Source organism: Peromyscus maniculatus, chromosome 4 (assembly GCF_049852395.1).
Source record: "Peromyscus maniculatus bairdii isolate BWxNUB_F1_BW_parent chromosome 4, HU_Pman_BW_mat_3.1, whole genome shotgun sequence".
In the NCBI taxonomy this organism is placed as follows: domain Eukaryota; kingdom Metazoa; phylum Chordata; class Mammalia; order Rodentia; family Cricetidae; genus Peromyscus; species Peromyscus maniculatus.
In genome coordinates, this window is record NC_134855.1 from 78492729 (window position 1) to 78520674 (window position 27946).

General features: G+C 39.4%; 1 protein-coding gene across 4 annotated transcripts in view; it reads right to left on the reverse strand.

Moving 5' to 3' along the window:
• Positions 1-27946, reverse strand: part of Trim44 (tripartite motif containing 44) — a 110978-nt gene that overhangs the window by 20782 nt on the left and 62250 nt on the right. The window contains exon 5 of one of the 4 annotated variants that reach the window (XM_076570146.1): positions 15136-15183. The exons of the other annotated variants lie outside the window; for them this stretch is intronic. Coding sequence (XP_076426261.1) covers positions 15136-15183 — 48 coding nt within the window. The remainder of the gene's footprint in view (positions 1-15135; positions 15184-27946) is intronic. 4 annotated transcript variants of the gene reach the window in all.

Sequence of the window (27946 nt, forward strand, 5' to 3'; positions counted from 1 at the left end):
AGTGTCCCCATCTATAAAATGGGTCATATATAACCTATGTAATAGAGTAGGTGTGAGCCTAAATAGGAAACCTTATTAAAATTCTAGCACAGGGTAATACTTTTTATAAACAACGATTAATGTAACTACTGCCTTATTTCAGATTAATAGTTTTTAAAAGCTCAGAGGCTTGTAACAACTTGTTCTCATTCAATAAGTACTATTTATAGTTGAAAAAATAAAATCATGAGTTTTTATCATAGCTAAAAACAAACAAGACAAAGAACTATAATGCAAGCACAGAGGACTGAGTTCAAGAAATAGAGACACATTTTCTGTGGGGCTAGCCCTCGCCGGTATGCTATAATCTAGAACTGAAGTATAGCTTTGCAGAAACTGTAATATATACATAGATGACCAGGAATGTTGACCATTTAGAGGGCCAAGGACCTGTAGGATGAATTGATGCAAAATGCTTTGCTCTAGTTTATAGTCCCTGAAGGTAAATTTGTTAGGAACTCTGTTAACATGGGCAGCTCAACAGAAGCAGGGTTCAGGCTGGTCTTCAGGCTTGCCCAACAGTTTATTTGAGCAGAAGGCAGTGAGATGAGGGAGAGTCAGGCTGTTAACAAAGTATCCCTGCTTTTACCTATAACGGCTGAGATATGAGCCTAATAGGAGGCACACACAAGTTCCCTTTGTAGGAGTTTTAGTCTTCCTGCAATTCTGACAGACTTGGTCTGGTGGTAAACTGTCCTTGCCTCCTGTGTTCTGTTCACAGAAGCAAGTGCTGCATGAGGTAGCTTCCCTATGAACCTACATCTCCATGTCCCTTTCACAAAGGCTTTGGAGGCTGAAGAAAAACTAACCCTGCTACGGCAAACATAAAATGTGCTTCAGATCACTGTCCCCAAGGAACGGTGGACAGTGTGGCAGACTGCCCAGACCCACAGGTCTCAAATGTTCTTGCCCTCTTGCTGTTTTCCCTACAGATATAACAGGCAGTTTCACTATTTGAACCTACATGTGGGATCAGAGATACAATTTCACTTATTTATTTGCATTTTAGCTAATCCCTTAAAATTTTGTGTAAAATCTAAACTTTTTAGCACAGGACAAGTATTAGTAACTTTCTAGCATGAAGGGGCAGAAAATAACTTCTTCAAGGTTACTACTTGGGTTTCATCTAAGCATGCATTTCTGGGAAGGCACAGTCAAACTAGTTCTTCCTGTTATTGACAAGAGTGTGTAAAAATTAAACCTTGGGACACTCACAGAGGGAAAGCACTATCCATGCAACAGAAAAGGAGGCATCGGAAGTTTCACAATTTTTTTTTTAATAGATTTTCAGCTATAAAATTCTGGTGAGATTTATTATCACATACAGAGAGCATTTTTACTTTCCCTAAGCCAATTTCTAGAACAGGTCTTGACCTTTTTCTTCTCCTCCATCTCCTCCTCCCCTTTATGGAGCATGTGTTGTTGGAGGCAAATGAACGTTTTCTGAACCCTTAACAATATGTCTTTTAGTATATACAGATAAACATACATACAAACACACATAAATGAACACATTCTAAGTTTAGTTTATAATTACTATTCTGTCTTGGATTTACCTTGTAAATAGTAAGTCAGTGATCTTAAATTAAGTAGCCAAGTTTTATTAGGGGGGCATTCCTAGATAGTTACAAGATTTAGCTAGTATAATATAAACATGTAGCATTTTTGAGGATACTACTATATTCTGTGAACTACAAGACCTCTTACACTTTAATTTCTGCAACTTATGAACGACAACTCATAATACTAAGTGCCTATAGCATCACAGCTATAGATACACTGTGCAAACAAGGGAGATAATTTCTTGGATAACAGAGGATTATACCCCCCCCCCCACAAAGAACCCAGAGCTTTATGGTCCATACTCATTCTTTACAATATGCGCTCACTCTTACATAAAGACCAATTCACACAACTACTCCAAATCCCAGCATACTCTGCTTCCAAGTGGAATTTTGTCTCACTATTCACCCTCAACACTGAAGGTTATGCCAATATATGGCTAATGGACAGGGAGATGGAGGTCCTGAACGAAACAGCAACCTTTGCTGACTCTGCACATAAGGTTAAGATCTTGGAGGACTCCCTTTTCCCTTCTTTACAAAATCTGAGTGGTTTGTGCCTAGCAAGCAGTGCAAACATGCATTCAGAAAGTAATCTGCTTGCATAGGTTTGCCAATATGCACAGCAAATAATCTTCAATGTGCCCTTCCAGGAAAGATCTAGACTCTCATTTCAGGCACACAATTCATTCTGACCAAACCATTCTATCTACTGCATGAGTGCAAGAACATATGCACACACACAGGGCGCCTCTCATTTCCTCTGGAGTAATGGGAGCCTGGGCAATACTTTAAGCATTCATTTTCTAACATAAATTAGAATGGAGCATCAAAAACACCAGTGACATCTGCATGGAAACAAAATGTAGTCATTAGAGTTGGTGCTATTACAATGAAAGGAAATGTATTCATAATGGTAGAGCATTTAAAATAATGTGATGCTGGATTCTGTGTTCATAAAAACAATAACGAAGAAGCAGGATAGGTCATATAAATTAAAAGGGGTAACGGGCACAGAGTGGCTTCAAGGGCTCTGGGCATTGTCAGTGACACGGCACACGCCTAGATACACAGAGGTGAAGTTTGATAGTGAAAAGGCAGAAGAAGCTGGAAGGGCACTAGGCTAACACTGACAGAGTCTGAATTCTGTCTCTGCTCTACCCTTCGATACTGGGCAAATTACATCAAAACTTGTCTATATCTCTGTTACTCAGATACATCTATAAATAAGGAGAGCTGAATCCTCTCTCACCAGCCCCAGGAAGGGAGGAAAGAACAAAACACCTGTAAAGTGCTTAGTATCCAATGCATAGTAGGCATGCATATAATCAACAGTTTCTTTTCTTTTTTTATCATTAAATAACTGTATGACACTGTAATATCAGTAAAATAAAGTAGAACTAACAAGCCCTGGCTTTCCAATGCACAAGTTTATTATAAACAGCAAATGAAATGTTTGTCAGATACTACATACTAGCTGACTTGGTAGTTGTTCCCAGCTCATTCCACTAAAGATTACTTGCATATATATCCTACACTGCAGCTAGCACTGGCTGTATAAGCTTGCTGCAATGTGTATTACAAAAAAAGAAAAAGAAATCTGGTTTGGTGCTAAGGTTACAAAGTATGATCTTGGCAAAGTGTTTACTTCCCTGATAATAGAGACATGATCCTTTCATCATGCTTGGGCAAAGATAACAATACGTCAAGCTGCAGCCCCCTTTTCAGTCATAAGGGAATCCTAGGGGTGGCTGATGACTCCGTGACTAAAAGTGCATGATACCAACCCTGGCCACCCGAGTTTGATCTCCAGGACCCACATGGTGGAAAGAAAGAATCAACTCTTGCAAACTGTCTCTGCTAAGACCCAAAGCAGTCTTGACATCAGAAGCCACTGAGCCAAAGTCAGAATTCATTTTCCTTTGTATGTATTCTGTGATACAAAGAAAGCTTTGTTTCCAGAAAGTACTGGCACCAGAGTTTTCTGTTGCTCAAGCCGAACACAATTCTAACTGATATAATGTGGAAGTACTCAGGAGAATCAAAAGGCATACACTTGAGGATATCTTTTCTTTGCCAAGATTTTCCTTCCCCTTGGTTCCAGATCACTAACATCTACTTTTTTTTTTTTTGTATGTATGTACACATGTGCAGAGGTCAGAGGCAAGTCTTAGGTTTTATTCCTCAGGTATCATCCACCTTCCTTTATTTACCCGTTTTTGAGACAGGGTCTCTCTGGAGGTCACCACGTATAGGATAGGCTGGACGGTCCATGAGCCCCAGGGAATCTTCATGTCTCTACTTTCCCATAGCTGGGGTTAAAAATGTACCACTGTACCTGGCATTTCTACATGGGCTCTAGGGATTAAATCTGGGTCTTCATGAAGGCAAATATTTTATCAACTTAGTCACCTCCCTACCCCTATTTATACTGCATTTTAACTTATTTTTTAGAATTCCCCTTGATAACCATGTGTTACAAAGTCACCTGAATTTTAAGAAAAATTTAAACACACTGCAAATAGCTTCCTTATCCTGCCTCTGGGTTGAGAAAAGCACAGGTGAAGGTTGTACTGTTGTTTTTGTTATTTTAATAGTTATTTCACTTTGCAGGCTTGCATTCATGGCATCTCTTATTCCTATTCCCTAGATTATTTTATTCCTATTCCCTAGATTATTTTATACCATATATTTAATCTACTCTTATTTACACAAAATAGTTTTCTTTCTTCGCTATTTAAAAACATGTTTGTTTTCCTTCTTTCTTGGGAATAATTTTATTTGGCACCAAAACACGTATGACTTGAAAACAAGAAGAGGAGGATGAGAAGAAGCAGAGAGTACCGTGTGTATTCATTTAGATGTTCACATCACATCATTCAGCAGTTCCCTTCTGAGGTATTCAAGTTTCACATTGGTAACCAAGGTTCTGGAGGGAGGGAGGGGAGGAGGGGGAGGGGGAGGGGGAGGGGGAGAGGGAGAGAGAGAGAGAGAGAGAGAGACAGACAGACTGAGACTAAAACATGTAGTGGTCTGATACAGGTCTGGAGTTCTGTGCCTTGTATCTGTAGCTCTGCCCCCACTTCCCATATCCATTTTGGCTTGGCTAGCTCCTTCGTTCGGTCAGCTTTCTGCTCAAACACACCTCCTTCAGTCCTTTGAGCACTTTCCACACCTTATCTACAGCAGCTTCCTCTCCCAAGCTTCCAATTCACTTCTCTGTTTCATTTTCACTATAACACCGCCATCTGAAATTATTTTGTTATTTAATAATAAGTTTTTGTTTTGTATTGCTTTTGGTTTGGGGGGGACAGAGTTTCAGTGTGTAGTCCAGGCTGGCCCTCAATTTAAAATCTTCCTGCTTCTTTCTACCTCTCCAGTCTTGGGATTATAGGTATGTGTTTCTGTCTCTTTTCCTACCAGAATAAAATTCTAACAGAGAGATCTTCCCTGGCATTTTTACCCTGTATCTTGGCATCAAGGGCAGTGTTCAAGTGCCTAATAAGCATTACTTGAAAACAAGAGGAGGAGGAGGAGGAGGAGGAGGAGGAGGAGGAGGAGGAGGAGGAGGAGGAGGAGAAGTAGCAGCAGCGAGTACAGCTTGTATTAACTTAGTATATCTCCTCTACTACCTTTATCTCCTTTTAGGGGAGGTACTGGGGTTGACAAGCTTGGTGCATACTATGGATAGTGAGGTAGGCTTTGGGAGCCTATGTGGTGTTGAAGAAAAAACAAAAGTCCTAGTCCAATCCTTATAAAATACATGGAAACGGGAGTAGATCCATTCATCTCTCAGTGCTTTAGTTTCATAATCTATAGGAAAAACTGATTCAGTGAATCAGTAGACAATGACACGAAACAGGGATGGCAGTTAGTTAATTCTCGGCTATTCCCTAAGGCTGTAGAAAGAAGAAGCAGTATAGGAATCCTAGGAAAGTGGTCTAATATTTTTCCTATTTCAACAGTTCCCTTAGCAACTGTCCTGATACTTTAGTAGTGGTTCTCAACTTTCCTTATGCGTTGAACCTTTAATACAGTTCCTCACGTTGTGTGGCCCCAACCATAAAGTTATTTTGGTGCTCCTTTGTAACTGTAATTTTGCTACTGTTATGAATAATAATGTAAATATCTGATATGCAGGATATCTGATATATGATCCCCATAGGGTTTGAGACTCCACAAGTTGAGAACTGCTGTTTTAGGGCAACACTCTCAAGATGCTATGTCATAAAGTTCAGCCCACAGGCCAAGTCTTAAGTCTTGAGTACATTCTCAAAACTCTGAGCATGAGTCTACCCTATAGAACAGGAGAAATTTATTTCTCACTTCTCACTTATTTTAAATGGCTACTGAATCCCACAGAGTTGGGTGTTGATGCTTCCAGAAATATACAAATATACATTCAAAGCCATAAGGGCTGCTGGAGAGAATACTTGTCACAGCTGTTTGAAAAACTCCAACACCTTAGATTCACTTCATTTTGTCCGTTCATTTGTTCATCAGTAAGCACCAAGTAAGTGTCAACTCTTTATGTAGTCCTAGTGATAAGAGTTACCAAATCCCGGGCAGTTATTAGATGTTAGTCATTATCACCTGCTGTGGGATGTCTTTCTGTGAATATGTGTTGCTATGAGTGGTTAATAAAGAAGCTGCTCTGGCCTATGGTGAGTCAGGTTATAGCCAGGCAGGAAATCCAAGAGAGACACAGGAAGAGGAAAGGAGAGGTGGAGGAGAGTCAGCTGCTGCTCAAGGAGCAACATGCCAACAGACCAGTAAAGCCATGGAACACATGGCAAAACATAGATTAATAGAAATGGGTTAATTTAAGATCTAAGAGCTAGCTAGCAAGAGGCTTGTCATAGGCCATCCAGTCTGTAAATAATATAAGCCTCTGTGTGTTAACCTGGGGCCAAGCAGCTGTGGGAGGCAGGTAGGACCAGAGAAACTTCCAGCTACAATCGACCAATCTTTTATGTTCTTTATCCTTACTCTATCCCATAATCACTACGAGTGGCTCCAGTCTACAGACAAGAAATCTGAAGCTGGGTTGACATAAACTTTCCTCCTCCTCCTCCTGCTCCTCCTCCTCCTCCTCTTCTTCTTTTTTTTTTTTTTTTTTTTGGTAATATATTGAATTTTCTATTGCTTTTTGCATGATTAAAAATTGTAAATACAACAACACTGTCTTTTGTCTATTTAACAAGTATTGAGCTAAGTGGTTTTTCTCTTTCTAATTTTTGAGTCTTGAAGACTGGCCTCAAATTTGCATTTTTTCTGCCTCACCCTTCTCAAGTGCTGTGCTTATAGGCATGCTCCACCACACTCAGCTTAACCAAGCCTTTGTAATGCCAAACTCCACGCTGTTAATGACCACATTTTAGCAAATAGGTTCTGAACATGTACTTGGTACCTATCAGGGTGCTAGATACTCTCTTAAATTCAAAATAGACTAGGACCTTCCTCGGGGTGGGAGATATATCTCACTTATTATGTTCCCTCCCAGTCTCCTGAACATGCCTTGATGTGTTACTTGATGAGAATGACTCCTTTTCTAAAAGACATAGCAGAATAAAATCGACAAGCTTATATGACTAACTTAACATTTAAAAAAGGACCAAAGCACAAAACTCTAAGGGTCAGTGAATGCAGAAGGCAGGAAAAGGGAAATGGGCTTTTCTCCGCCATTACTAAGTGGTCAGAGGAGGTTGGACTAGTCTCAGCATTATAGACTCAAATGCTTTCAGGACATGACAGGTAGGACAAGTCAATGAACTGCGCTGTGAAAGGCTGTGGTACACTGAAAAGCACACTCCTATCTTAACAACAGCTCAGCTCTAGCTGGTCACTATCATGGAGAAATATTCACCTTTGGATTGTAAATGCTGATCCAAAATTTTAAAATTACTCAAAGCAGACAAAATATTCCTTTATGACAGATTTGATTGATGACTTAACAGCCTGCAGTCTTAAAATTCAATTACTATTTCATAATCTCTAAAAAATATTTTAATGTACATGTGTGTGCATGTGTGTACACAAGCATACATGGATGTGAGGATGTCAGATATCCTGGAGCTGGAGGTACAGGCTGTCAGCTGACCAATGTTAAGTGCTGGGGACAGAACTATGGTCCTCTGCAAGAGCAACAAGTGCCCTTAACTGCTGAGTCAACTCTTTAGCCTCTATTTCATAATCCTTTCATGGTCAAGGGCCCTCATTTACCCTTAACAGGCTTTACATTTTGAAATTCTTAGGTTTTTTTTTTTTGTTGTTGGTTAGTTTTTTTGTTTGGAAGGAAACAAGTTTATTTAGCATGCTGAAAAAAAAAAAAAAAAAAAAAAAGAGCAACTGGTCCGACAGTAACAAGTTTTAATCTTCCAAAAAAAGCATTCCAAGTAGGTCATTAGTTTCCTTATAAAAATTTAATGGGTGTGGTGGCGCAAATGTTTAATCTCAGCACTTGAGAGGCGGAGGCAGGTGAATCTCTGAGTTCGAGGCCAGTTTGGTCTACAAAGAGTTCCAGGACAGCCAGGGCTACAAAGAGAAACTCTGTCTCGAAAAACCAGCCCCCTACCTCCCTCCTCAAAAAAAAAAAAAAAAAAAAAAAAAAAAAAAGAGAGAGAGAGAGAAAGAAAGAAAAATAAAAAGAATTTAATATATTAATTGACAACAAATCAGGTCTTCATAGGAGAAAAACGATTAACATTAACTCCAACCTAAACAAACGAAGTTTGCATTTTTACTAATGAGTAAAAATTTGTTATAGATTAATGTTAAGATTTTTCCATTAAAGCTTTAGATTACTGAAAATACACCATAGATTTTATTTCTATCTTGGAATCTGGAAATTAGAATTATTTTATTTATTTATTTATTTATTTATTTTTTGGTTTTTCGAGACAGGGTTTCTCTGTGTAGCTTTGCGCCTTTCCTGGGACTCACTTGGTAGCCCAGGCTGGCCTCGAACTCACAGAGATCCACCTGGCTCTGCCTCCCAAGTGCTGGGATTAAAGGCGTGCGCCACCACCGCCCGGCTAGAATTATTGAATTAAGAAAGTGGGCTCTATGATCTGAGTATAGTAGGAAAATGTGGGATTTGTACTCTAAGAGAACAGTTTCGATTGTCGCCTTTACTAACGTGTGTGTGTGTGTGTGTGTGTGACTGTTCTAGTTTGATTTCTGTTGCTGTGAATAAAAACCATGACCAAAATCAACAATGTGCATGGTGGTATGTGTTCAGGGAGTGAAGGGGAGGGGTCCATCTTAAACTTCCAGGTCACAGTCCATCACTGAGGGAAGTCAGGGCAGGAAGTCGGGCAGGAGCCAAAGCAGAAATCATTGGAGGTTTCTAATAGCTCACAGCCTTTGGCTTTGGCTCAGTTATTATTATTTTAAATACGGCCCAGGTCCATCTGTCTAGGGATGTACTACCCACAGTGTGCTAGACCCTCCTGCATCCACTAGCAATCAAGAAAATGCCACACAGATATGCCCACTGGCTAATCTGATGGAGGTAATTATTCAATGGAGGGTCCCTTTTCTCAAGTGTGTCAAGTTGACAACCAGGATTAGCCATCACAGCAACCTTCAATGAATTATACAGATTCTTAAGTAATTTCACCTACATTATAGGACTTTCCTGGGCAGTAAATGAAATCAAGGAGAGAAGCTACTTCACAGGGTGCTGTCATTATCAGAATATTAACTAGTAAGACTTCTTTCAACTCTGTTCTGTGCCTACACTCAAAGCTTGAATCCAAGTTAAATGCTCTCTTTGGGCCACCTAAAATAAATCACTGAGCTTTTAATCCTCATTCCTCACTTAAACTTCCTTCAAAGCATCTTGCTTGGTCCCCTTCCCTAGAGTTCACAGACTATGGCTCAGTAAATGCTACACTGCAGCACAGAGTTGTGAGCAACCTCAGACTGATTACAGTTTTAAAGAAGTTTTCCTATTATCAATTACTAACATTTCCCCTGCAGCTACTAACCATTCCATTGCCTCTACTTGGCTGAGCAAGTTTTCAGGGCCAGGACCATCAGGAGTCTAGACAATTCTAGCTGTTGCCATCACTTAGTGAATGTATTGTGCTAAGCCCTGTTTCTGCACAGCACAGGTGGAAAATCCAAAAGTCACAGGTCAAATCACTTCTCAAGGCTGTGTCCATGAGAAAATGATTTGGGTTTTGACTTTTGGATCTACATCTATCCTAACTTCAAAGACCATGCTGTCTGAACTGCACCAAGTGGCCTCTCTTCAAGTAATAGATCTGAGGTGGGTATATGTCTATGTGTATATACATATGTATGTATGTGCTTGTGTGTATTTTTGTATGTGTGTATGACCTTCTTTCACAGACAGAATACTTTGAGAATGTTTCTTCATTATTCCCACCACAGCAGAGAAACATAATAGAAACAGAGGAAAGTCAAAGGAACAGAGTTGGCAGCACCTCCAATTTCCTTCTTGAATTCTCTCTCCTAGTAGAGTAGCAACACTGAACATTATCAATTGTAAATGAAATCTTTGACTGACAGAGGAGGCAGCCTCATATGATGACAAGTCTTTTCTTTGCTCCTATCCACATTCAAGTAAATATTATCCTCAGTTAAATCACATTTGTGATCCATGCTCTTTCCCTCTCATCATAACTGAAAGAAGCACCCTGCTTGATATTATTATTATTAAAATAGTACTGGATCATGAATAAAATGAAAATTCCTCTGTGATATACAGAATCATGATGATGGGGAGCACACATTGCCTTCTATTACATCTTTATTCAAAGTAGTCCAGGGGTTAGTGACAGCCTGAGTCAGAGCTGGAGAACTAGAAACTGGAGAACTGGTTGAGTCTTCCAAAACCATGCCTTATTAGGAAAATAGATATCAGAGTTATTTCTTAGCAGTTCATGTTGATAGACAGACCCAAACAGCCAGAAACCAATGTTTCCACCTCTAACACAGTTTACTAATAGTTAAATTCATTATACACTGCTTAATGTTCTCGAAGTCATCTGACATCATTTATCATAAATCCCTTGTAGCCAGAGTTTTCCTGCCTGGCCCACAGTCAGGACAAATCTCTAGCTACAAATGGAGCCCAATGAGTTGGCAAGAGTTTCCACCTAAAACCTGAGAAAAGATTCTAAAACGGAGGTAAAAACAGCTTCCTAATTGTCTCTCTCAAATGAGTGGCAGCTTGCCGGTTTGAGCTACTTGTGGGTTCCTGGCGTGTGGTATGGTGGGAATGAGGCCTCTGCAAGTGGCACATTAAGCTGCATGGTGGATTTAGCCTTTGCTAGTACAAAACAAAAAAAGAGGTTCCTGGGCTACACACTGCTTGGATAAAAGCATAGACCCATGATAGCTCCCAGAGCTGGTGGTAAAAGTACTACCGCCATGTTGGGAAGCTGAGGTGGGCGGAGCCAGCAGCCATAGCACCGTTTCAGTCTTACAAATGCTGCAATTAAAGCAATAAGACAGATTCAGATGTAATAGTTTACAATGTGTGTAAAATATATGTAGGCTTGAAAAAGACAAAAAAGGTGATATTTATTGTTATATAAACAAATACATAGTTTTAAAAAATAAAGTCTTTAAAGAGATAGTAAAATTAATATAAAAAAATAAGCCACATAAAGATGAATCATAAAGATGGATTGTGTTCTCTTGGGGATTTTTAACTGCAGAAAATATTTGATCATAAAAGATGTTGAGTTAAACCAATATGTATATTTTAAAGATACCTTGACTTCAAAATTTGGATATAAGGATATGTTGCTTTGGAAAGGAGGCTCTCCTTTTGTTTCCACAGAAAGCCAGAGGCTATGGATTTGTTCCAGATTAAGATACATCAGGTTTGACCAGCCAAGACCCCCTGAAAGGTCTCCAATGACACCATGGCCCAGATAATCCAACGTCCAGATCAGATTCAAGGCAACTGGCTCAGACAATACAGCCTCATGGACTATTCCATAATACTAAAATTTTCTTTGTGTCCCCATAAGATACAGGGCCCCCCTCCAGCAGGAAGTAGTAAGAGAAGCTACACCCAAATTCCCAAATTATATGTAATTTTACTTTGTTAAGGTTAAAGCCTTCCTTTTTGAAAAAAGAAAAGGGGAAGTGCTGTGGGATGTTCTGTATGGCAAATGTGTTGCTCTGATTGGTTAGGAAATAAAACACTGATTGGCCAGTAGTCAGGCAGGAGGAAGTATAGGCAGGACAAGGGGAATTCTGGGAAGTGGAAGGCTGAGTCAGAGACACTGCCAGCCGCCACCATGACAAGCCGCATATGAAGACGCCGGTGAGCCACGAGCCATGTGGCAAGGCATAGATTTATAGAAATGGGTTAATTTAAGATATAAGAACAGTTAGCAAGAAGCCTGCCACGGCCATACAGTTTATAAGCAATGTAAGTCTCTGTGTTTACTTGGTTGGGTCTGAGCGGCTGTGGGACTGGTGGGTGAGAGAGATTCGTCCTGACTGTGGGCCAGGCAGGAAAACTCTAGCTACAATCCCTCATAAGTCTCCCAACACCACTGAGGCATGAATCAGTCTTGTGTTGGTTATTAGGGAACAGGGCTCCCAAGAAACAGGGACTTTTTCCTGTCACTGAAAAAGTCCTGTCACTGAAGAAATAAGAGAATAAACAACAACAAACAGGAGACATGAGAACAACTGAAAGGATAGATGGCTAAAAAAGAAACTAAGGTTTTTATTTATCCTGTTAGATCTATAGTGTGGAGAAGAAGCCAATACAAACTGTGGTATAATGCTAAAAGAACTCACTTAGTCACTTTATTTTCCAATTCAGACAGGAAGGGGTGAAGCTTAAGGGGCTAATGTAATCAAGGTACAGTGATGACTCAGATGGTCTAGTATCTGAAGCTATAGTAGAAGCTTTTTGACACCTCTCCCACTACATCAAAGTCACCTCTAATAACAGGCGTGAGATTTATCACTGAGAGAGAAGCCAAAACAAAAACTTACCTGTGTCTAATAGAGGCAATTTCTTCCTAATCTTTTTTACGCAGTAGGGACAAAAGCAAGGAAGGCCAACTTTGCTTGACTTCCATGACTCAAGTAAAGATGTCATGCTATCTTTTTAGTGCTGGGATTGTTAATACATGGGCCCCATACAGTGAGGAAGAGGAGTCTGGTGATTGTTGAACTCTCACTATCAGAAGTTGCTTCTTTTCTAAAGAGAAGCACCAAACAAAGGAGAGAAGAAAGACAGAAGCATGCCCTTCAGAAGGAGGAAGACTTGGCACACGTTTTGGATTCTGTAGAGATGTGGCAGTAGGGAAAAATAAGGTTTCTCTCCAGACTTCCAGGCTGACATTTGTGAAGATGTTATGATACTGCAAAATACACTGGTGGGAGCATATAATGACCCCAGGATATCAAAAGATGCTGGAGAAATGTTGCACAGAAGGCTGCATTAATTCACGACTTCATGGCTTTGTATGTTTCCAAAGATCTGACCTTGGAAACGAAGAATCATTTTGTTTCCTTTTTGGATTCATAACATAGCCCAGGAGAGAGTGAGGGGAAAAGCTGAGCAAAGTCGAAAAGGGAGGCCAAACCCCAGTGTACTCAAACAAATACAAAATGGAGCTGTTAGTGACACCTTTTGTGTCCAAATTAACCTTCCTTCCCAGTAGCATCACTTCTATTATAGTGTCTGTGATCTGCAGAAGCAGAGAGAGAGAGAGAGAGAGAGAGAGAGAGAGAGAGAGAGAGAGAGAGAGAGAGAGAGAGAAAATCTTTAGGGTGACATCAAATTCAGAATTCTCATTTTCTAAATGTTTAAACTTAGGCCTGAAGAATTTCAAGAACTTTCCAAACTTACTCAACTAAATAATGCCACAGCCAGGATTACTCCTCAGGCCCATGTTCCACATTTAATCCCATGCTTCTCTTTATTGCTGCCGTAATGACCATGGCCACCATCTTCTAAGAAACAGCCATGGACTCAGGAGTCCTTCCCAGTCATTTTTCTATCAGGGCCATGGCAAGAAGTGCTCACGTAGTTAAACAGATCTACTACACATGCAGAAAGAAAAGCCAAAAGGTCTAAGGCTAGCACTTAAGAGCTTGTGTATCACACAGAGGGTGTGACACACCAGGTAAGTAAACAATAGAGGTAAAAGTTCCAAGTGAAAAAATGAACTAAAGAGGCAACGAAGTCCAACCTTGAAGGAAAGATAGGGATGTATGTATGGGTAAAATGAATGACAGCCAAGTCTTCTAAGAGCAGAGCTCCAGAATAAGAACCAGGCATCACAGCCATTAAATGGTCACTGATGTTATAATAGATCCAGAATGATCTTTTTTGAGTCATGTAAGGAAGCCAAGATGATTCTTTTCCTCTTTACATACAATAACTTTTAATTAAAATAATGCTACATGCTTTTCTGACACAACCACCAAAAATTAGTAAAAACCAATAAAAAGAAAAAAAAATGTATCTAATACAAAGTCTTAGGACCCAATCAAGTCTTCACAGGTAAACTTCTTGGCACTCATTAGACACTCAGTAGATAACCAATGAAGAGACTCTGTAATAATCTTACTAATTACTACTGCCAAAGGAACTTAATGTTCTATTTCACTACTGATTATTTTGGTAAAAAATTAATGCCTGTAATTTTTTTTTTGTTTGTTTGTTTTTGTTTTTGTTTTTGTTTTTCGAGACAGGGTTTCTCTGTGTAGCTTTGTGCCTTTCCTGGAGCTCACTTGGTAGCCCAGGCTGGCCTCGAACTCACAGAGATCCGCCTGCCTCTGCCTCCCGAGTGCTGGGATTAAAGGCGTGCGCTACCAACGCCCGGCTAATGCCTGTAATTTGACTCAGTTCAGGAAGAAATTACATATTTAGGAAATAATTTTTTTGACTTTCACAAACATTTATTAGGATAAAGTATTGTGAGGAAAATGTGACACAAATGCAGTGGCAGGAAAAAGGAACAATACAAAATTTGAATAGTTTACATGTATTTAAATGGGTAACGGTGGACACCAACTTATTAAGATATTAAGGTCTTACACTCTACTATATACAACTTAAACATGGCATAAAAGCAGTATTATAGATTATCAGTATGTATGATAGTGAAAATGAAATATGTTCTCAACTAAGTTAATTTTTTACTTATTTAAAAATCTTAGAAATAAGTAAAAACACCATACATCAAGATTAACTAGACCTAAAGATTATACAACTTAATGAATTTACATACAATTAGAATAGGCATTTAGAACAGAAGCTGTGGAACACATTAAATTTTATACTTTCAGTATTGAATACATTTTATGTACGAATCCTAAATGTTTCGAGTTCTAATTCTATCATGGGTTTTTATTTGGTTTTGTTGTGGAAAAATTAATTTAATGGAAAAAGACCCTAAAGGACAAAGATACAGATATACAGGCATAACTCTTTCAGCCTCAAGCCTCAGAGCCACCATCTCCTTTATTGAGCCTCTTCTACAGCTTGGCCTCTGCTGTTTCCTTATCAGGCAATACTCACTCCAGAAGCAGGCAACAGCTCTTCGCCAACCTCTCTCTACCCAGCAACCTGTCAGGAGAAGCAGTAGCAGGGAAGGCTCTTTGAATAGTCCAGTCCTTCCACTTCATGAAGAAATCAACCTTTTATCCTTGGTTAGTGTAAATAATAGCACATTTATGATCAGGTCTTACTTGCTTGGAGAGAGAACTTCATTGCTCCAAAAATCTATGCTACCAGAATCACAAAACATACAGAAGCCAGAACGTGTACTCAATTATCCATCAGTATCTACTGAGAAAGAAATGTTTCTAAACAAGTACCTGAAGCGTGATCCTAATTAGTCTTATTAATTAAAAACCTAGGGTCAGATACTAGGGTAAAAGCTGAAAGATCAGAGAAGTAGAGCAGACACTAGAGATTTCTTACCTCTCCGAATCCTCAGACCGAATAGGGGCCTGAGACCCTGTCTCCATCTCCCGAGTGCTGGGATCAAAGGCATGCACTACCACTGCCTGGTTCTTTTTCTCTTTTAGACTGGTTCAATCTCATGTAGACCAGCGTGGCCTTGAACTCCTGATCTTCCTGCTTCCTCCTCCCAAGTGCTGGGATTAAATGTGTGCCACCACTGCCTGGCCTCTATGGTTAACTAGTGACTAGCTCCGCCTCCTGATCTCCACGCAGGCTTTATTTGTCAGAACACAAACAAAAATCCACACAGCAAGTATCCACATCCAAGAATAAGCAGATGGCTTTTTAGATAAGGTATGAGGAAAGGGGAGACTGAATCTATTAAAGCCACTAAAGAAGATGGCAAAGGGCCTAAATCTCTGAAGGGAGTTCTTCTAATATGGGGCACAAGGTGCTTACAACAGGAAGGGCAGTTTCTTCAAGTCAGTTTGGTAGCTACATGAGCTCATATCTTTCTTTCCAAACAGCAACAGGATAGATCTCATTTGAATAATGGTAATATTATTTGTTTATATAAGCACAATCTATAACTCTCCTGAACAAAGAACATACTTTCCTATCATCATTGGCAGTCCTGCCTAAGTGAACAGCCCTAGGTGCTTTAATATACTTGGATTTTAGCAATAATTAGGATGCATAAGCATTTCTGCCAACCATTTGGATACCAACCACATGATGGAGGCAGTTGTTCTTAAGGTCTGACTCTAAGGATGAATCTACTCCTTAAGCTTTGATTCTGACACTGTCTAAGCAGAACCCTTGCCAGTTCCTGGGAGTACTGATGAGAGTGATGCTGAAGAAATAGGTTTGGGTGATTTTCCCTTACAATGCTTTCTAAAGGGAGTCGAGGCTGAGTCATATCAAGGTTTTTTCTTTCATACCTAGAGCATCTTACTACTTCCCAAAACCTCATACAGTTACTCATTTAACTCTTCACTCCTAATTGCTAGCACCTTGCTACCTACAGTTTGCAGACAACAGAAGCAAATTCATTAATAACAGCTGAGGTGATATAGCCTACAGATGGTGACAGATTGTAAGCAAGTGAACTTAATGTCTTCCTAGTCCAAACCAAAGTTCTCACTTCTACTTGCAAAGCTATTATTCATTCAAACCTTTAATGAGTGGCTATTATGTTCTACAGCACACTGGTGGAAAAGCCAATTAAAAAAACCAAAACAAAAAACAACCACAACTTTATGTCAAGTCCTTCCTAACCAAGAAGGAAAACAATGAGTTAAATATAGAAAACATTTTCACGTGGCAACAGGTCTTTATAGAAAAGCAAAGCAGGTTAAGGAATAAAGTTCCTAAGAAGTAATATCTTGGGAGGCCTGGGTAAAGTAAGTGAACAAACCACATGAACATCTAAGGATGACAATTCAGGCAGACAGAACCTGAAACAGGACACTGTGGTGATGTTTTATTTGTGCTCTAACAAATAAAACTTACCTGGGGATCAGAGGGCAGAGCCAGTCACTAGGTTAGACTTAGAGGCCAGACAGTGGTAGCATGCACCCCTAAATAATCCTATCACTTGGGAGGTAGAGATCTCTGTGAGTTCAAGGCTACACTGGAAACAGAGCCAGGCAGTGGTGGTACACACCTTTAATCCCAGGATTTGAGATCTCATGCCTTGCTTGGGAAGGACACATGCCTTTAATACCAGGAAGTTATGGGGAAGCAGAAAGGTATATAAGGCGTGAGGACCAGGAACTAGAAACTTTTTAGCAACAGTTCAACAAGGGCAGGGGGAGGGCAAGGGGGAGGAAGACTCGGAAGCTTTCAGTCAGAGGAAATAGGAAATACTTGCTCTCTTGAAAGAGAAGCTTTCAGTCTGAGGATTTGTGGAAACAGGATTGTCTGAGGAGTTGTCGAGGTGAGGTTGGTTGTGGCTTGTTCTGCTTCTCTGATCTTTCAGCTTTCACCCCAATATCTGGCACCAGGATTTTGTTTTGTTTTGTTTTTTTAATTAATAAAAGACTGGTTAGCAATTCGTGTTACAGGACACCAAGAACACAAAGGTCACGATATAAGAAAGATTTCCTCATCTGTTGAAGAAGAGTAAGAAGTGAGTGTGGTTTAAATTGTTCAGTGGGATAAGTGGCCAACATGAGGGTGAAGCAGTGAGCAGTGACAGTTTGTGACTTTACAGTCCATTTCTCCTGGGTAATTCTAAAGCAAAGCTGGGCCTGGTGTACTAATAAATCAAGAGCTACAAGCTCTTCTTAGCATCTGGAAAGTTTCCTCTACCTTGTATGTCAAGAATGGGATGAGAAGTGGAGATGGAAGGGAAGTAAGAGTGGCAACAGCAGATTTCTTGGAGAGAAATTCTGTAGTCCAGACCAGGATGGAAACCTGGAGGGGGCGGAGAAGGCTTTGGATTTGACATATACTTTAAGATAAATCTGTCAGGGTTTGTCAATTAAGTAGATATGAGATGCAAAGAAAAGAAATGACGAGAAGGACTCCTACCCTGAGATAGGATGCTACCATTTCTAAGAAAGCAGAGTCAAGGATAAAAGCATTTGGCAAAGAGAAGAACACAGGGTCATGCTTTGAACAAACCCAGTTCTGAGAACAAAGACATGAAATACAGAACAAGCAGGCCCTCCCTGTAAGTCTTCTCAACACTTGTAGCTCCAGCTGAGTAACCTTGGACAAGCCACTCTCACTCAATTTAATCACCTACCTAATACACGGGCAGCAAGACCACCACCTCTCCTGACTGACATCAGAAGGAAATGACAGGTTGTGGAATATTAGTTGAAGATGTGTTACATTTGTTTATGCTGTGGAATATTTGTTTAATGATGTAAAGATGTGTTGCATTAATTTATGTTACATTTGTTTAACTCTGTAAAGCTGTATTACTTGGCCTGACTAAAGCACCCGGTTGGTCTAATAAAGAGCTGAACAGCCAATAGCTAGGCAGGAGAAAGGATAGGCGGGGCTGGCATGCAGAGAGAATAAATAGGAGGAAAAATCCAGGGAGAAGAGTGAGGAGTGAGAAAAGGAGGAGAGGAGGAAGCCAGGGGCTAGCCACCCAGCCAGCCACAGAGTAAAAAGGATAGGAAGATATATAGAAAAAAGAAAGATTAAAAACCCAGAGGCAAAACATAGTTAAAGGGAAAAGGGATAATTTAAGTTAGAAAAGCTGGCTAGAAATAAGACAAGCTGAGGCTGAGCATTCATTAAGTAAGAATAAGTCTCTATTTGGGAGCTGGGTGGTGGACCCCAGGGAGTAAAAACAAAACCAACTACAAGTTGTAATATAAATTGTATAGGCAATGTATCAAGATTAGTTTCCTTGCTTCCTCCTTTGCTAATTCTCGTAAATGCTTGTTTAAATGAGTTACCTTTAATCTTAGGTTGTCATTAATTATGTCTTCATAAATACCATGTCAAACAGACTTGACCTGTCATCATCCAATCTTATTTCATCTGTTTAGCACTTTACATTTTAAAGGGTATAGAATATTGTTTCTGATGGTTTTTCTTATACACAACCTTTCATGTGTATTATCTTAATCCTTAATATACAGAGTAACTACTAATGCCTCTATATATGACAGATGAAAAGCAGGCAAGTTCTACTGCAGGCCTTCTGGTCTCACTGTTCTGTCTGTTGGCCTGCAAATCAGAAAACTGAGATCTTGGTGTAAAATCTATTTGTCACTGAAGCCTAGTCACATTAGAGAAATTTCCAACACACTGAATGGTGGGTATTTCCATAACCCTTAGTGAAAAACAAACAAACCCAATGACTATTCATCAGATGCAGTATTTGATAATTTGCAAAACACTTCTTTTCTTGGATCCTGTCAATGTGAGACACCCTTGATATCTGCTAGATGTACAAGGACTCTATTATGGGACCAAAGGATGAGCCAATTTAAATACCAACTTTAAACTGGAAAAAAAAATCACAGCTGAACATTGCTTTATATTTAGTAATGTGTTTTGCCACACTCATGCATCACTGATTTCACCAAGATCTGAATTCCTTTGTGCTAGTCAACATGCTAAATATTTGGGGTTCAGTAGCACTGCCGTGCTGCTACTGTCAAAAATAGAGCGGAGGCCAAGTATGGCGAGATACTCCTAGCATTTGGGAGGCTACGGCAGAAGAATCCTGAGTTTGAGGCCAATTGGGGCTATTATAGTGCAAGTTACTACCTCATAATACCAAAAGTCAAAACAAATAATAAGCAAGTAGAAGAAAAGGGATTACAGTGTTAATTATAATGAAGAAAACACAAATCCTATTTACGTCATTTTTAGATAAAATTATAGAAATTAACTGTTCTTGTCTTTAAAAAAAAATTTTCGAGGAAAAAAAAAAACACCCTCAGCAGTCATTTCTAGGTTTCTATTCCCCAGAATGTAATACCTTCACTATCTATATACTTGATATTTATATTTCAATTGTGGTAGAAATTATCTTTTTTTTTATTAAGAAATTTTTTATTCATTTTACATGCCAATCACAGATCCCCCTCTTCCTTCCTCCCACCCTTCCAGGCTTCCCCCCAACTCCCTCCTACAAGAAGGTAAGGCCTTCTATGGGGAGTCAGCAAAGCCTGGTACATTTAGTAGAGGCAGGTCCAAGCCCTTCCCCCTGCAAGGCTGTGCAAGGTGTCCCACCATAGGTAGTGGGCTCCAAAAAGACAGCTCATGCACAAGGATAGATCCTGATCCTACTGCCAGGGAGCCCTGTAAGCAGATCAAGTTAAACAAATGTCTCGCTTATGTAGAGGGCCTAGTCCAGTCCCATGGAGGCTCTACAGGTGTTGATCTATATTTCATGAGTTCCCACTAGTTTGGTTTGGTTGTCTCTGTAGGTTTCCCCATCATGATCTTGATACCCCTTGCTCTTTTCTCTCTTCGACTGGACTCCTGGAGCTCAGCCTGGTATTTGGCTGCGGATCTCTGCATCTGCTTCCACCAGTTACTGGAGAAAGGCTGTATGATAACAATTAGGGTATTCACCAAGCTGGGGTCATCCTTGTGGATTCCTGGGAACTTCCCTAGTACCTGATTTCTCCCTATCCTCATGTCTCCCTCTATCATGGTATATCTTTCATTGCTCTCCCACTCCATCCCTATTCCAGCTTGACTATCTGTTCCCTTATGTTCTCATCCCTCATCCCCTACCTCCATTGCCCCTACCTCATCCTCAGTTTACTCATGGAGTAAACTCATCTATTTACTCATCTATTTCCCCCTTTCCAGGGCAATCTATTCATCCCTCTTTGGGTCCTTCTCTGGAGCTGTGGGTTATCCTTTCCTTTACATCTAGTATCCACTTATGAGTGAGTACATGACATGTTTGTCCTTCTGAGTTTGGGTTACCTCACTCAGCTTGGTATTTTCTAGTTCCATCCATTTGCCTGCAAATTTCATGATGTCATTGTTTTTTTACTGCTGAGTAGTATTCCATTGTGTATATGTACCACCTTTTCTTAATGCATTCTTCAGTTGAGGGGCATCTAGGTTGTTTCCAGATTCTGGCTATTATGAATAATGCTGCTATGAACATAGTTGAGCATGTGTCCTTGCGGTATGATTGAGCATTCTTTGGGTATATGCCATCCAGTTATGCCAGCACCATTTGTTGAAGATGCTTTCTTTTTTCCATTGTACAGTTTTGGCTTCTTTGTCAAAAATTAGGTGTTCATAGGTGTGGGGTTAATGTCAGGGTCTTCAATTCATTCCATTGGTCCATGTGTTGGTTTTTATGCCAATACCAAGCTGTTTTTATTACTATTTATTACTATAGCATTTATCAAACTTAACACTAGCCTATGGAACCAAGTTTAGAAGGTGAAGTTAACAACCCAATTCATGGTCATCTCATACACTTGGGAAGCCCTGTGCTGGAGAATTTATATTTATACATGCATGACATAGGTCTTTTCAGTAGTCTGATTTTTTTGTTTTGTTTTGTTTTTCAAGACAGAGTTTCTCTATGTAACAGCTCTGGCTGTCCTAGAACTCACTTTGTAGACCAGGCTGACCTCAAACTTACTGAGATCTGCCTGCCTCTGCCTCCCAAGTGCTGGGATTAAAGGTGTACGACACCAGCACCCAACTGTCTAATGATTCTTTAGGCTTGCAGAGTTTTGAGCCAACAGAAGAAATAAAATTCAGAGAAGACCATAGGCTAATAAAAAACATACAAGGATTGTGTGTGGTTTTATTTTCTACCAAGATCCAATACCTCGAAAGCACTGTGTGTACAGGGTAGACATTTGATAAAAGTTGTTAAACGTCCTGATAAAGAAAAATATGATAACCAGCTCACCAAGATTTTAGATGACAGTCACAACTATATTCTAGCTTTAATTATTTCAGTTTCCATACCTATACTTTCAGACAGTGCTTAAGTTATTATTTTGAACAAAGGATTGAGAACTATTCCAATGGCCTTTCAGACCATGACCCTTATCACATTCAAAAGTAAGGTTACACTGTTTTTGTTGATGATCAGCACATCAATGACATCTTTGAAATAATCCCCTCTCTATTATAGAGGAAAATTACATTTTCCAGCATAATTATTCAGTCAACTGAACTCCTAAATTCTGATATTTTTTCACACACACATTACCTTACTAGATTTTGAAAGTTCTGGAAAATGTGGGTAAGTTCAGTTTTCAGTAATGGTTATCACTCCATGCTCCACATTTTCCATCCAGCCAGAAGGATTGAGAAAGTTTTGTCTTCTATAATAGATATTAAAAGAAGGACAAACAGGCCTCCTAAAAATGTCCTTTAAAAATTACACACTATTTACATTCCTAAGCCCATACTTGGAATTCCAGAATATAAGGACTTAAATGTTACCATTCTTTTCTCTGTCTCTGTCTTCCCTCCCATACTTCTCTTTTCCTTTTTTCCTTCCTCCTTTGCTTCCTCTTATTCTTTCTGAGACAAGGTACCATGGAGCCCATGCTGGCTTATAACTCCCTGTAGAGCAGAGGCTAAGATGAACTTGGATTTCTGTTCTTGCTGTCTCCACTTTCCCAGTGCTGGTTTATCCCCTGTTTCTGTGGTGCTGGAGATTAAACCCAGGGTTTTCCTAAGCCAGTACAATCTCTAATTGTATAGATAAATGTAGCAATGAGCCCTCATCAAAGAAACTTCTTTCTGTAGCAGATACAGACTCTTAACAGAGATCTACAACTGGTCAAACTGTAGAGAACAAGTGGCTGTGGCGTGCCCAATCCCAACTGGTATATCTACAATGCAACCCCTACACCTAAGTCTCAAGGAATATTGTGGAGGGGGGAAGAGAAAGATTCTATGAGCCAGAGGGCCACAATGCCAGTTGTGAGCTAGTATCTTTAGATATGACAGGAAAGCTGCATCCATGAAATCTCAAAAACATGATTGCTTAAACATGACCTTCATAACGACAACAGTAGTGGACATGCCAACATGGATGGAAGAAATTCCTATTGCTCCTTCCTTGATGAAGAGCTATAGGCAATGGCTGCTGAGAGAGAATCAGCTTTCTCCAGAGATGAGCCCCATGACAGGTTATCCAATCCTAAATGGTCCTCCCTAAACACATGCACATACATGTATGAGCATACATACATATGTAACAATAGTAATTAGGGAAGAGGTCATGAGTTTGAGAGGGGGCAGATGGAAGGAGTTCGAGGAAGGAGTAGAAAGGGTAGAAATGACGTACTCTACTAGTGACAGGGAACTTATTAATTGCTTAAGGAAAGACTTTCAATGTCAGAAAGCCTGACTCTGAGAGTGTTTGTCTTTTCATGGGGCTAATGTATATAACTGCAACACACAATAAACATTATTGTTCCTCTTTTAAAAATAAATAAAAAAATTAAAAAAGTTTAAAAAAATAAGAATCATAGAGGAGGATACTTGATGTCAACTCCTGAAATTCACACATGTACACACAGACACACAGACACAGACACACACACACACACACACACACAAGAAAATAGTTTTTTTTTTTTTCTTGTTTGTTGTTTTTTTGGATTGGGACCATGGTCTCCAACAAAATGGTAAAAGTAAACTTAATAGGACAATAAGATTCAGTACAAGAACCTATAAGTTCTCTGACTTGCTTAAAGTCCTCAACATTTCTGGATCTCTATAAGGATAATAATATTGTCTTCTTCCTAGGTTATACGGGTTTCTTGTGTGTAATGGGGTACTTTCATGAATACAGCTTCAAAAGAACTGATAAAATAAAGCCATGATCAAGTACCTAAGTTGATTACTTCTACAAGTCTTTTACTTTCTAGAAAACTGTCTCCCCTTCCCAACCACAGAGGCTGAAACTCCTAAGAAGCACGCTTTGTGGGTCCCATCCTTCAGATTTAACTGTACTTCTGAATTGCTTCTGGCTGGGTAGTATCACTGAGGTACTCATTCATATGCTTCCCTGAGTTTCTTTTCATTACCAATGTAACATTCTTCTTTCCTCATGTTCCTTAAAGAGACCCAGTTGGCTGGGGGAACTCGACCCTTTATTTTAGTTTATCAAAATTCCCAAGCAAAGGGAATGAATGCTGAATGTTAGGGCATGCTGGGTTGGAGCATCTGTGCCTGGCCTTTGCATATATGCAGCTTGCCAGTAATTGCTAAGTTTTCTCTCTGACAACAATTATCACCCCAATTTGTTCCCCACCCCCACTCCACCCCCCTAGTTAATTATCAGTTCTGGAATTAAACTGCTTGCTTCTCCTGCAGTTGTCATGGCAACAGTTGGCCTGCACCTGCCACTGGGTGAACAGAGGCTCTTTCAGAAGAGGCAATGGCAGTTGCTGGCTCTACAAAAGCCAGGAGGTAAACTAATGTTTACCTGTCTAGGGACTGAAGTTCCTGTTTAGTCTCCTTCAGGTACTTTCTTGGCAAGCCTAATCTCAACTTTTTTTTTTTTTTTTTAAATACTGCCTGTTTGTATTTGACAAAGAAAGGGAAAATTCTGATAAAGTGCTGAATCCCTGTTGACTTTTATAATACTGCCCATCAGCTTTACTAATTCCCAACCAACAAGTTATAAGATCTAGATCTTCTGTCTCCTGACAAAGGCACTGTAGTATAAACGCTAAACATGGAGAATTTTAAGCTTGCTAGATCTGGGTTCTTCTAATCCTAGCAATATTACTTGCTAACTGTATGGCCATAGGTCAATCACTCAACTTCTTAAAGTATCAATTCCACCATATCCATAAGTGTGGTGGGTATAACTATAAGAGCTGCTTTAAAAGTATAAGAGTCCATAGTTCTACCTCCTACTCAATGTTCACTGTTCAGAATTCTCACTGTTGTTGCTGGTTTACTATCAATCCTGGACAATGCTTAAAGACAGGACAAAGCTGCCATCTTGGTCACTTTATACTTGTCTGAGTGACAGTACCTTAAGTCAGATAAAATGCCACATTGCCCCACAGCATCTAGATCAAGATGAATCTAACAGCCAGAGCAGAGAAATGCTGAGATGTGCTACTTTCCCTGCCTGGCTTCCTTGAAATTTTGTCAGCTCCTCCTTCTCTGTACTGTTTTTCTCATGTTCAATCTCACTTTCCTTTAAATAGAAGTGATGGAACCAGAGTGTAAGAAGACGTGTAGTCACCAAGGAAACAAAATGCTTTTCATTTTACAACCACATTGCAACCTACAGAGAACTGGTAGTGGTACTGAGGACTTGGGGGAGTGGGGCGTTTATATAAGAAAGTGTTTTTCTTGCCTGAATCCCCTGCTTATGAATAAGAAAGCATTTCTTTCGTGATCCTATAACCACTCATGTTTAATGTGTCTAAACAAGTACCTTTTGGTTCACGGTAAAAATCTCACCATTTGAGATACTACACACTATTATTCAGTTTTGTCTTTCTTAAAACTTTGAAATCACTTCCTTATAGTTCTAATGTTAAGAAAACTTCTACTTAGTGACTCTACAGCTCATACCAACAAAAACTAATGGGATAAAGAAAGGGAGAAAAACTAAACAAAACCCACTAGTATTTGTTCCCAGCATGTGATATAAATGCCTATTAAAAGTTTCCATTGCCCTACCTCTTCCCACCCCCACCCCCCAAAAAGTACCCTTAGAGGGTACGGAAATATGCAGTTATCTCTTGCCTGTCTCTCATTTGAAAGAAGCAAGAAGGCACTTGAGACTAACTAGCAGGTTTCTTGCACAATAAAAAGGACACAATGAACAATTTTGCTGTGAGGGGGACATAACAAGGTCATTAAATATAGTTATTCTTTAAAAAGATGCTAGAGTTCTGACTTCCTAAAACTTATTCTGCTAAGGACCAAGCCAAATGGCTAGGAAGACAAACAAGAAAGAGAGTGGGGCCATAGACAAACTCCTTAGCATCAGTTCTAACTGAGCACCAACATAACATCCTTTCACATTAATTTCTTTGACTAGTTTTTAAGTAAAAGATCTATGCCCTCCATTTGGAAAATGTTGGTACATTAAAATTGCCTTTCTCCATTAATTTGAAAGGAATTAGATAACTATTTTCCAAACTTGGTTTTAAATTAGAAGAAGGTAGGAACTGTAAAAATAGGAATATAAATAGAATGCAAATCAAATGAAGTCCTTCTACAAAAGTTTTATCTCAATTTTTTATTTTTCCATATAACATACAAAAAGAATGCTTTCTGTTTTGTGGTGTTTGTTATATATTATTGAATGTCAGATTTTAAAAATTACATGTTTCTTTTGTGTGTATTTATGTGGGTAATTGTATACCAGAGCATGCATGTGGAGTCAGATGAAAAGTTGTGGGAGTTAGTCTTTACTTCTATCATGTGAGTCTCCAGAACTGAATTCAGGACTCATTATGCTTGGTGGCAAGCCCTGTTACTAGATGAGCCATCTCACTGGCCCAGATGTCATATATTGATGGAGAAAGAGGCATTCAAAACAAACAAAGAATCTACAAATTATGAGGGGCGAGTAGAGTAAGGACAGGAAATCCCGGCTTCAAGAAGTAATGTGTAACAGGAAATGTCTATACCTTTTGATGTCTCAGCACAGCATCCCAGGCCCCTTACAAGCTCAACTCTACATCTTGCCAGTCTTATCTCCTGCAGTCTGTCATACAGTCATTCAATAGTCCTCACATAGCATATGTAGCCTTTTATTTGCTGGTTTCTCTGCTTGGATGACCTTCCTATTCTTTCCATCAAAAAATGCCTAGTTCTACCCATTTGCCAAGATCCAGAAGAATTCTTTGAGTTAGTAGTACACTATACTCAATAGATTTACTTTATAGGATTACTATCATGCAATGGTATAGCTTACACTCTGGAGTCAAACTACTTGAGCTTGGAAGCTGACTGCCATTTTTTAAAACAACATGATTTCATAAATGTGTAACTTCTCTGTGACTCATTTTTTCATCTCAGATGAAAAATAAAGATAATATATAAACTAGTTATTAGGGCTATCATTAGCAATACATGATTTAATTTATCTAAATATTTAAAATACATACTCACATAGTTGGTAATTCATTAATGTTTCTTTAAATATCTTAATGATTATTATACTGCAATTCAATATGATAATAAAATTGTTTATTTAGCTCTCTCAAACTAGACTTTGAGACCTTTATAAATATAAGAAAAAAAAGTCTTTGTCCTTATATCCCCAAGGCCTAGGATAGGCCTAGGCACAATTTAGGCAATCTAAGATATTTGCTTGATAAATTAATGAAAGAATTCTTTTGCAATCTCTTCTGTTTGAGAAGTTAGGAAACAGAACTCCCAATGGAGGGCCTCATTTTGATAAGCCTTGAAGTCTATTGTAGAAACACACACAGCATTATAACTACTATGCCGGGCAGCAGGTAGAAGTTCATCAGAGAAGAGCTACAGCAGGAAAGGTGACAATCCAAGCCTGTTCTTACCCAGCCTTTTCTTTAGCATTATGAAATCCTGAAAAGTAGGCAGCTATATAGGAGAGTATGTGCTATAACTACATGGCATTTCCATTTGGAGGCAGATTCATGTCAGAGGCATTTTAGCTGAAATTTCCGGCTGCAAATGGATTCTATCATGATTAATACACGTGCACAAAATAAAGTTGTGACTCTCAGGCGAGTTTCTGAAAACCAATTACTTTAGCAAGGAGGCTAATTTGGTATAGAGAGGCAGCACAATGTGCAGCATAGTTTCATTGTCCACATGGCTACAGGAAGAGACAAACAACCCAACTCAGCATGGGAAAACAAAGTAAGCCCATGTTCTATACCATGGAAATGTCAGTTAAGAGACTCCCAGGCTGAAAGCCAACTTAAATGTTGGAACCTTACTTTGCATAATAAGCAGCCCAGGAATTTCTACTCTACGCACA